Genomic DNA, 10,816 nt, shown 5'->3' with positions numbered 1-10,816 from the left:
CACACACACAATATATATGCTAAAGTACATTAAATTCTACTTCTCCTGTCTTTATTAATTCAATTTCAACATACTGAAATCGGGTTGTTTTTTTATTGATTTGTTTAGTTGAAAAATGAAAAGAGGACACCGCTGCCCACAACCACAACCACCAACATGTAGTTGTCTGATTACACCACACAGAAAACAGGCAACCAGGTTTTAGAAAAAAAATATATCAGAGCACACAAACCAGAGGGCGGTGCCCATTTCTGAAGTGAAAGTAGCATTAATGCCAGTCTTCAAATGACCTGAAATTTTATTTATTTATTCATTCATTTTATAAAACAGGAAAACAGGAAATGCGGCCCATGGCCATCAAATAAGTGGACCTCTGATCTCAAACATAAAACAAGCAACAATGGTTCCTGGTTATAACAGGTCAATAGGTTGAGACAGATTCTTCAGCATTTGGCAGCCTGTCAAAGTAACAAATGATCTTGACGTCTGTGATAAGGGGGGAAATAATAAAGCCCTCTGGAAAGTGAGAGCTCTCCTAAATAGATTTCAACAAAGCTGCCATGAAAAGATTCCCTTCACAGGCCGGTGTCCTGTATGGGCTTTACAAACCAAATCCCAGAACTTCAGAGAACTAGCTTACACAATTCCTTTTATCCATAATGGACTTCTCAGACTCATCAAAAGCTGCTTTTTCCTTTGCCTGAACTTTCATCTTCTTGCTCTAATATCTGGTGGTCATTTGCTGACATCTCTAAGTATGACTAAACTTCCACAAATATCTTCCTGCCTCACTCAGGCCTCATATCATTCCATAATCAAACAGGACTTAATTTCCACTAAAAAATAAATAAATTAAAAATTAAAAAATGAAGCAACATGATTTACCACAGGATTAAGACATAGATATAGACACAGACAAACAGGCACACACAGACACAAACATGCATTCCCACCCTCATGAACACATATACAAATACTCAGCACTCACCCAACGTGGAGACAAACAGAAATCGACACCTTACACACACTCACACTCCCCAAACATACTCTACACCCCAGGTCCAGATATCCTCAACCCCGGAGAGACAATCGGCTCCTACACCCAGGAGATGTTACCCTTTTCCCTGGGGTGGGGTCACGCAAGTAGTCCCTACCTGGGACCAGCTCCCCTGCTGACTCCAATGAGTTCCACAAGCAGAGAAAGAGAGAGTAATGCATTGTGCTGAAAAATTATTAAATGATCTCAAGAGAAACTGCCTCTGCTTTCAAGGAGAAAACTTAAACAGGCACAAATTTTCAGCTCTAACTCCCATGTGCAGGAGTATTGCTACTGTGAATGAACGGAACGGAAAAAAACCCATCCACCCAAACATGTGGTAATAATGAGTATGCGCCGTTTTGTGTGTGTGTGTGTGTGTGTGTGTGTGTGTGTGCAGTGCTTGTCTGTGCCACAGATAGCTTTTATCAAAATGTGACGATTAGCAAAAGAGTGGGTGAAGGTGTGTCACTGTGGAGACGGGTGTCAGATTATTTTTAATCCGTGATACAAGTCCTGCATAAATGCGTCAAAGTTCCGCAAAGCCTCGCTTTGCCCATCACTACCACTAACCCACAGTCAGCAGGCAATATGATTGCAATACTTTGTAGTATTAGAATTTGCAATGGTATTTGTGTCTTTACTACTTTTGCTTAGACCAGTGGATCACAGTGACAGTTGGACAGTTGGTCCTTGGTGGAGTGTTGTGCAGACACTATCAGGAATTAGTCCAGCATAATTTAACATAAGGAATCAAAAAACAAATACAAAGTGTGATTTGTGCATGCTTACTAATTATTTACTAATTCAATTAGATATTAATTATTTAAATTAAAAAAGTTGAAGACATTTACACCACACAATGACACACAGAAAAAATACAAAGGATATGAAACAGGTGAGTAAAATATGGACCAGTTTTAACAGTTTACAATGTGCTTGTTTTACACAATTTAAATAGAGAAACAGACGTGTAGAAAATCTAACATTTTTTTTTTTTTTTTGACCTCACCAAGCAGGACCAGGCAAAATATACAAGCTGTCAGTGCAGAAGCACCAGGTTCACAGTCTCATGACAGACCACAAGATACAGTCTGACTTAAGGGTTTACTCTGCCCTCTGCTGGTGAGTGTAACAAATGTGCAGAGGGCATTTAACCTACAGTAGACATGTTTTATACTCAAAATTATTAATCTCATTAAGCTATGACAGAATGTCCAGAGAGAAAAGCATCTCGGGAAGAATTTGTTGAGTAACATTTTCCCAGAATGAGAACAATATTGGCCATTAAAAAGTGCTCACCTGTTGGACGTTTCAAGCAAGTATTTATCCTTAAACAATCTAGGTACGTTAGTATTGCCACACCTGATAGGATTTGGCTCAGATTTTATGCCTGATGATCTTTGAGGCATAACACTCCTATTTAATGGGGACTGGGATGTAAACTAGGAGTACACTAGCTGTGATGCCCTGAGGCTTGGTTTGTGCCTGCTGTCTTCTCTTGGTCCTGACTGGGGACCTTTTACATGTTAGGCAAATGTGTTCAGTCCAAAGAAGCACACTTACCCTTGCATAATAAAACATTTAAAATGTTACCTGAAAAAGTTATTAAACCAAAAACATGACAGCAAAATAACAGAGGGATTAGGAAATTATGTCCAAGTTCCAGTTCTTATTTTGCAGAGACGCAACTTTAAGACGCAGAGGTGTGGAGATGACAGTGTGAGAAAAATGGTTCAAAGTGGAATTATTCATACACAAAACCACCAGATCAAAGAACATTCATCCGAGGGAAACCCACAATGAAACTCAAATTTTGTCGATTACATCATTCACAGTGGAGTACACTGGCTCGTCTTCCTCTTTCTCCTTTTCTAGTTCAGACTGTTTCAGGTCCATCTCTGTCATCATCTCCTCCTCCTCGCCCTTCACCATTTTATCTTCCTGTTTGGCTTTTATTGCTTTCTTAATTTCAGCATACTCCGTCTTTGTGCTTTCTTGCTTTCTCTCTGACTTGCTGTTTCTTTTCAATAGGGAAAAATCAATGTCTGCATACTCCACTTCTTGCAGAGCACCGCTGATTTCAGGCACGTCTTTCTCTGCTGCCACACTTTCATCTTCAACTTCTTCTTGTGGGTTGGACTGATTGTCTTGTGTTTCTTGACCATCATATATGTGCTAGGTACAACGTAAATGATACAAGTCAATTACCAGCCTCCAAAAACCCAGTATTGCACATTAGATTGTGTCTATCTGGGTAATCTGCAATACTGCAATACTAATGTCAAAATCATGTCATGCAGTTCTTTCTTCTGTGGGTTGAAAATCAGGTTGATTCAAACCTAAATTACTTTTTCACAATGCTTACACATTCCTTACATTTTTCCATTAAGTTTAAGTTGTGGTGTTTGAAATAGCAGCAAGAAAGACAGAAATCATGGTGCTGACTGTACTATAAGACATACTATCTAACAGAAACTTCAATTTATGCATTTTTTTTTTTGGTAAAACTCCTAATTAAAGATGAAAGTCTATTACATTGATTGTTTGATTAAAAATCTGATGTGGCTGTGTACAGAGGCAAAACTACAGAAATTCTGTCTTTATCCAACAAATTATGGACCTATATGTGGTTCAGCTTTCCTATGTTATAGTCCACAGTGTTTTCATGAAATAATCTTAATGAGAATAACTGGGATTATGTTGATTTATCTGTTTTCAGTGATTTAGGAGGATTATGCAAAACTTACCCTTTTGGCTAACATGAAACTAGGTGGAGAAATAAAGGGTGGGCTTATGAAAAGAACCAATTAATTTTTGGTACTGATCTGTCCCTGTTTTTTTAAATTGCAAAACTTTGAAGCAAATATAATCAAATATAATTTGATTATATTTGCATGTTCGAAATAAATTATATCTATCTAAAAAAAAAGATGAGTTTTCTTTTTCTCTGTCCTCTTTTATTGCATATATTTTCCTTAAGCAAATGCTGATGAATTAGACTGATAGAGGTTGGACGTAGTTCAAAGGCATCATGAATACACAGTAACCTACCTCCAGTACTTGTTTATCCTTGCAGATCTTTTAGTACGTTAAAACTATATAGAAAACCAAAAGACTAAATATGTATATTTCAGTAATGAGGATATTTGTGCACAATTAAATACTTTATAATTATGTAAAAAAAAAAAAAAAAAAAAAAAAAAAGCTAAATGAACATAAATACCTGTGGATCGTCTTGACTTGTTACCATCTCCAAAGTCTCATCCAAATTTCCAGAATTCTTTGTTTTTTTTCTGAATAAAAGGGTTTTACATTATTAAAGTCAAGTGTAAATACATCTATTTAAAAAAAAAAACGAAAATATAATAAAAACAAGTGTCGTACCTTGAACATTTTTTAATCAAACAGCAAACAACTGCAGAAAGAACTACTCCAATCAAAAAGGCAATGATGATTTCTAAATATCCCACGTTCAAAACCGATGAGTCAGCTTTACTCAAATGGAACAACATGAAAAAGGTAATTTCAAAGATGCTTTCAATTATATACAGTCCAATTAATTGATTTTCTAATGTTTTTATAAATGCAAAGGTCTCACTTATGAAAATTAGAATACATACCCACTGTATCAGAGACACTTCGGATCATTAGATTTTTTTTTGCTTCTCCCTTTTCATTGTTGCTCACACATTCAACAGTGCTGTTGCCATAGTTTTTTACCTTTAGACTGACAGTGCTGTTGACTGTGTGATTTGACACAGTCGTTTTGATAGCGTACTCTTTGTGGTTTCCAAGGAGCGGCCATTTGATGGTAGGTAAAGGAAACCCTTCACTGATACACACACAGGTCAAAACCTCTGCTTGAAGCACACATTCAGAGACATCCTGGATCTTTGAAAACCCTGAAAACACATGACCAGAAATATAAACAAGGTGAGGTATGATTTTAAGTGTAAATATGAACTTCACACCAAACAACCGTACTATCTACTTACAAGACACAATCACACTGACAGATGATGTTACAGTTGTGTCTGGATGTGTTGCTGTGCAGGTGTAATATCCCGAATCTTCTGCTGTGACATTCTGGATGACAAGTGTAGCTGAGCCACTGTCATTTTGCAGGTCAGTGTAAGCTCCAGTATCTTTGCTGTTTGTTTTAGAGCTAAGGTCTCTCCACATGATAAGGGCTGGAGGAAAACTTTCAACACTGCAGGTCAGATTCAGAACATCTCCCTCCTTTATGATTGTATTCCCAGTGATTTGAGGTGTCCTTATATCTGTGGAGCACATTGCAGTAGTTTTTTTCAGAATGAAGAAAATAATTGAAATAAAATGGGAAAAAATAATAATCAGCTTAGTTGTCCCCTGTGGTAACAACCATCATAAAACTCTTCAAAAAGGTAAAGTCAAATTTGTCTCCAGATATTTTGCTGTACAGATGTATAGATATACAGTTCAGTGTATTCTTATCACATTTGGGATGACAAGCTGATCCAGTGTCATTGTGCAAATCAGTTTCATTGTAAAGGTCTGTGCTGTCAGTTAAGTGTCAGGACTGACAAAGCCATCCACCACTAGCAAATGTCAGTGTTGCTGTCTTTGACAGGAAGTTGTAAGCAAGGAACATAGACATTAACATAGATGCCAGATACTGTTGACAGCAATGCTAAGCATTACACCCAGAGCACAATGTGCCACAACTTTCAGTTAAGTTATTTTAAATAATAAGAAATGGTTTCCAATTGCTCTTTAATACATACATGTTGAGGCAGCTTGACATATTTAAAAGTGTCTGAATACAATATTTTTATTTACCTGAGTGAAAAAAGCTCTGTCTGAAGGATAAAATTGCTTACTCACACATCACTGTTATGTTGATGTTTTCTTGCAGGGTATTGTTCATATGCTTTGCTGTACAGACGTACTGTCCAGAATGTCCAGTTGTACCATTAATTATGTAGAGTGTGGCTGATCCAGTGTCATTGTGAAGGGTTATATCAGAACCAAGTTTAGACCACATAATCAGAGATGGAGGAAAACTTTCAACACTGCAGGTCAGATTCAGAACATCTCCCTCCTTTATGATTGTATTCCCAATGATTTGAGGTGTCCTTATATCTGTGGGGCACATTACAGTAGTTTTTTTAGAAGGAAGAATCTAATTGAAATAAATAGGGAAAAAGTAAGACATAGATTAGTTGTTCCCCATGGTGATCCTAACCACCATCATAAAATCATTCAAACTGGTAAAGCCAAATTTGTCTTCAAATGTTTTGCTGTACAGATGTAAAAATGTACAGTCCACAATAGTCTTATCACATTCTAGATGACAAGTGTAGCTGATGCAGTGTTGTGCAGGTCAGTGTAATTTTCATTGTGAAGGTCTGTGCTTCCCTCATTAACAGTTATATTCCCAGTTATCTCGAGTTTCCTTTTATCTGTGGCACAGTTTTGGTTTATTAAGGAGGTAAAAAAGCACAAAGAATTATTGTAGTTTTTTTTTTTTAAAAGAAAAGAAAACCAGTAATGGGAACAACGGCGTTACAAGTAACGGCGTTACTTTTTTCAGTAACGAGTAATCTGACTAATTACTATTCCTATCATTACAACGCCATTACAGTTACTAACAAGAAAATGCGGTCCGTTACTATTTTTCAACAAACAGACAGTTGAAGCTGTGTTCAGCTTACCGCACCTTATTTCAGTTGCACGGAAGTAGCTGATTATGTAAGTAATCTGTGCACTACAGCTTTAAACAGCTGCGTGCACTCCCGTGGATGGCATTCATGATCACTTTCTAGCACAACACCTGGAGCTAAGGGGGCAAAACAATGGCATGAGTGCTGCTGTTTGACTGAGGAAGAATTAAGTAGTCGTGGTAAGCCAATCACACGACCACTTAAAGACAAAACAACAAGGTGATATATACCAGTTTTTAAACTGTGTTGATAGGCCACGTAAAACCAGAGTCATGATAAACAATATATACGTGTGTTTTTTTCCTCAATAGTTTCGTCACGTTTACTGTCTAAGGACAGTGCTAGCAAGCACATTCTGCTCATGAGCAAAAAACAAAACAGGGGAAGTTTTAGGAGTGATAGAGAGAGAGAGAGAGATAGAGAGAGAGAGAGCAGAAAAAGAGAGAGAGGGAGTTTTGAGATGTGAGAGATTTGTGACGTTTAGCGTGTTTGGGGTGTGTAGTTAATGTGTTTTCTTGTGTAGTTAGTGTGTAGTGTTGTGGATAGTTTTGTGTTGTGTGTCAGAACAATGAGGCGATTGCTGTCTCCAGGTAGAAACAGGAGTGATACACCTGCTGCTGTCAGACCTGCAGGTATCAGGCTGTGATGTTCTCCTTTATAGTGGACAGAAATATTTGGAGTGGCACAAATAATTTGTGTGGCATCTTATTGAATGCAGAACAGATGATTGTTCTGTAAATAGTTTGAAATGGTTATTTAAAAAATCAAGGTAAAAGGTAAATGGATGCAAATAACTTTGTTGTTTGCAAAACTTGTGCATATGATTTTAAAACTGACAATTTATATTTGCATTTAAAGTTATGAAATATGATTCATTAAACATGTTTGTGGTTGTTACAGTAAAAATATAACTTTTTCTACTCTGATTTTATGTTATTTGTCTGATTTTAGATCAATTGTGTTAATACAGTATGTAAAAATGAAAACATGACTGTAAATTCAGACACGTGAGGTTGTGCTGAAAAGGAAGATACCAAACAAGGCAAAGTAAATCGTTTTTAAAGGTAAAATGTGGAGGGAAAATCAAAAGTAGTTAAAAATGCCCAATTATACCCTGGCCCCTGAGGGTTAAATGTTTTTTTTTAAAGTAATGCAATAGTTACTTTTCAAGTAATTAATTACTTTTAGAATATTGTAACTCAGTTACTTTTTTGAAGAAGTAACTAGTAACTATAATTAATTACTTTTTCAAAGTAACTTGCCCAACATTGAACAAAACAGCCTGGTGGTAAATAAAAAGAAAACCTGAAACCCTGACACATACAACGAGTTGATTGGGATATTTGGCTCCATGTTAACAAAACATCTGGGAAGTAGGTACACAGATGGTGAGCTAGGTGACAAATCTCTGTTTGTCGACTATAATAAATGTTGTTGTCCTTGCTAGTTGGCTTCAGAAATAATGGCCAGTTTAACCTATTATTTGTACTCTATTAATGTGCAAGGTCAGTTAAGTGTTAGGACAGACAAAGCCATCCACCATTAGCAGATGTCAGTGTTGCTGTCTGTGACAGGAAGTTATAAGCAATGAAGAAAGACATTAAGATAGATGCTGGAAGCTCATGACAGCAATGCTAAGCATTATATCCAAAGCACAATGTGCCTATTATTTTAAAATATAAGAAATGGGTTCCAATGGCTCTTTAATACATAGATGTGGGACAGCTTCATATTTAAAAGTGTCTGACTACAGTTGTTTAATTTCTCTGAACTCATATTTTCAGATGACTAAGTGAAAAAAAAAAAGCTCTGTCTAAAAGCACAAAGTTATTTACTTACATATCACTGTTATATTGATGTTTTCCTGCAGGATATTGTTCATATGTTTTGCTGTACAGACGTACTGTCCAGAATGTTCAGTTGTAGCATTAATTATGGAGAGTGTGGCTGATCCAGTGTCATTGTGCAGGGTTATATCAGAACCAAGTTTAGACCACATAATCAGAGATGGAGGAAAACTTTCAACACTGCAGATCAGGTTCAGAGTTTCACCCTCCTTCACGTTTGTGCCCCCAGTGATGTTAACTTCCTTAACATCTGTTACACAAAAATACAAATTACACAATAATGAAACTTCTCTTTTTCTCTTTCCAGCAAGACCAGTTGACCAAGAGAGCACACTGCTTTCAAAAGAATTCAGCATACAAAGTTATATAGTAAAAATACTCACGGTTTACTTTTAAAGTTGAACCCTCCTCCGTAATTTTTTCCCCAGCGAAGCGGATTTTACAGGTGACATTGGTGTTGTGGTGTTCAGCAGAGGAGTTGAAAGTCAGAGTTGAAATGTGTCTTTGTGTGAAAGCAGTTAGAGTTTTAGTCCTGAAAGAAGTGCTGCTTCCTGTAATGTAAGATTCAGTCCCTCCTGCTCCACTCCATGTCCAGGTGATTTCAGGAACAGATCCAGAGCAGAGACCAGGAGCAACACAGGTCAGTGCGGCCTGCTGTCCCTCAGTCAGTGTGGGAATCTTAACTCTGGGTTTCTGACTAAGACCTAGTGGAAACATAGAACGTAAGAATAATCTGGTTAACTGCCTGAAGTTCATCAACTACTTATATTTTGGCTTAAATTATAGGAAATTATGTTAAACAGGTAGATGTGGAACATAAAGTGTTGTATTTCATTCTAACAGCACACAGGGGTAAATAAATGTGCAAAATCACTTTATACTTGAGACAAAAAATGAATAAATAAAGTAGCACAAAAACCAATATTTATTCTCAACATCCTTTTTTTGATGCAGTGTTTGTACCTTCAACTGAGACAGTTGTCTTTTGAATAGATGCAAATCCAATAGATGCAAATCCATCTTCTCTCCGATTCAGTTCACCATTAACTCTGATCCGATACAATCCAGAATCCGACTCTTTGAGATCATTAATGATGATGCTGCAGTTGTTCTGTCTTATATCAGGCTCTAAGAGTGACACACGTCCTTTAAAGCCATACTGAACGTGGATATTGTCTTTGCTGTGAAATATTATTTGATGATCATAGTCACATCTTGAATATGCTTCACATTTGTACCAAACTATATGTTTGGGTGTAAATCCAACAGCAGTAGTGAAAGAACACGGGATCACAACACAGAGTCCAGCCTCTGCTGTTAGTTTCTCACTAAGTGTGATGCAGTATTCTCCAATGCATTGTTGTGATGTGCCTGTTAATACAAAGGAGGTAAAAAAAGAGGAAAAGAATATTTGGTTCATCTGAATAGTTGTATAATGCACAAGTCAGGTGACAGTGATCTTACTGATTTATGTGAACTTTAAATTCTGTTACATGAATTTATACTTATAATTTGATTGCATGTAAAAAAAAACACTTTTACTCTACACACACATACACACACACACACACACGCACACACACATAACCGCATAAAACAAAACACTAATAAAGCAGAATTAGAAGAATATAAAGAAGAAGACTCAAACCTGTTTCAGCACACACACACAAAAGGATAGTCGCCCAGATCAGAACAAACATCCTGACTTGATTCTCGGCACGTTCAGTCTCTCCCTCCAGAGACAAACTTTATTGCAGCAAATGAAGTAAAGAGAGATTAGAACAAAGGAAATGCAACATTTTACGTCACACATCGCAATACAGGATGTTGCATGCTTGGTTATTCCATAGTTATGTACCAGTTTTACCGACTGTGCCAACACCACTACCCTAAAGTTTTTATGGTAAACACACACAAAGATCTGTTCTCAAAAGATTCAAAAGGTAAACAAAAGCACTATTACAAAACAAACTGTTAGAACTGCATGTTCTCTGTCGTATTCCATGTAACTTTAGGTCATCTGTATCATTTCATGAATTCAAGAAGTGGCTTCCGTCTAGCAAGTTTTTTGACCAGCACAGTTCACACTTTTATATAATCCTGCGGCTCATTTAGGGTTTTAAAATATATTTTCCACAAAAAACATTAAATGTTTGTTTTTTTACCTCTTTTCTCTGGTCTTTCACCACTCCTCTCTCCACCGTGATCTCAGCTGACCTTTATCCTTG

General features: G+C 36.8%; 1 protein-coding gene across 1 annotated transcript; it reads right to left on the bottom strand.

Annotated features, from left to right (window-relative positions):
* Positions 1-2,831: 2,831 nt before the first annotated feature.
* On the bottom strand, positions 2,832-10,816 carry LOC146622672 (sialic acid-binding Ig-like lectin 10). The gene is made up of 11 exons (XM_085366323.1): positions 10,754-10,816; positions 10,237-10,334; positions 9,552-9,959; positions 8,972-9,292; positions 8,581-8,838; positions 5,903-6,160; positions 5,035-5,319; positions 4,660-4,941; positions 4,424-4,529; positions 4,263-4,332; positions 2,832-3,214 (listed from the first exon to the last, which is right to left on the bottom strand). Exons 2-11 carry the CDS (start codon positions 10,286-10,288, stop codon positions 2,846-2,848), a joined length of 2,409 nt encoding a protein of 802 aa, XP_085222449.1. The 5' UTR covers positions 10,289-10,334; positions 10,754-10,816; the 3' UTR covers positions 2,832-2,845.

This window comes from Diplotaxodon limnothrissa, linkage group LG11, assembly GCF_057381915.1.
Source record: "Diplotaxodon limnothrissa isolate DT_005_m linkage group LG11, D_limnothrissa_male_GT1.1, whole genome shotgun sequence".
Lineage (NCBI taxonomy): Eukaryota > Metazoa > Chordata > Actinopteri > Cichliformes > Cichlidae > Diplotaxodon > Diplotaxodon limnothrissa.
Note: the sequence above shows the minus strand (reverse complement) of the source record. Positions and strands in the feature narration are given on the sequence as shown.

Bases quoted from the DNA above. Each gene is read 5' to 3' on its own strand.
- LOC146622672 (XM_085366323.1), bottom strand. From the start codon at position 10,288: ATGTTTGTTCTGATCTGGGCGACTATCCTTTTGTGTGTGTGTGCTGAA. The intron at 9,960-10,236 runs GTTTGAGTCTTC...TTGTATTAACAG, and splicing joins GTGTGTGTGTGCTGAAACAG to GCACATCACAACAATGCATT. The intron at 8,839-8,971 runs GTGAGTATTTTT...TTTGTGTAACAG, and splicing joins TTCAACTTTAAAAGTAAACC to ATGTTAAGGAAGTTAACATC.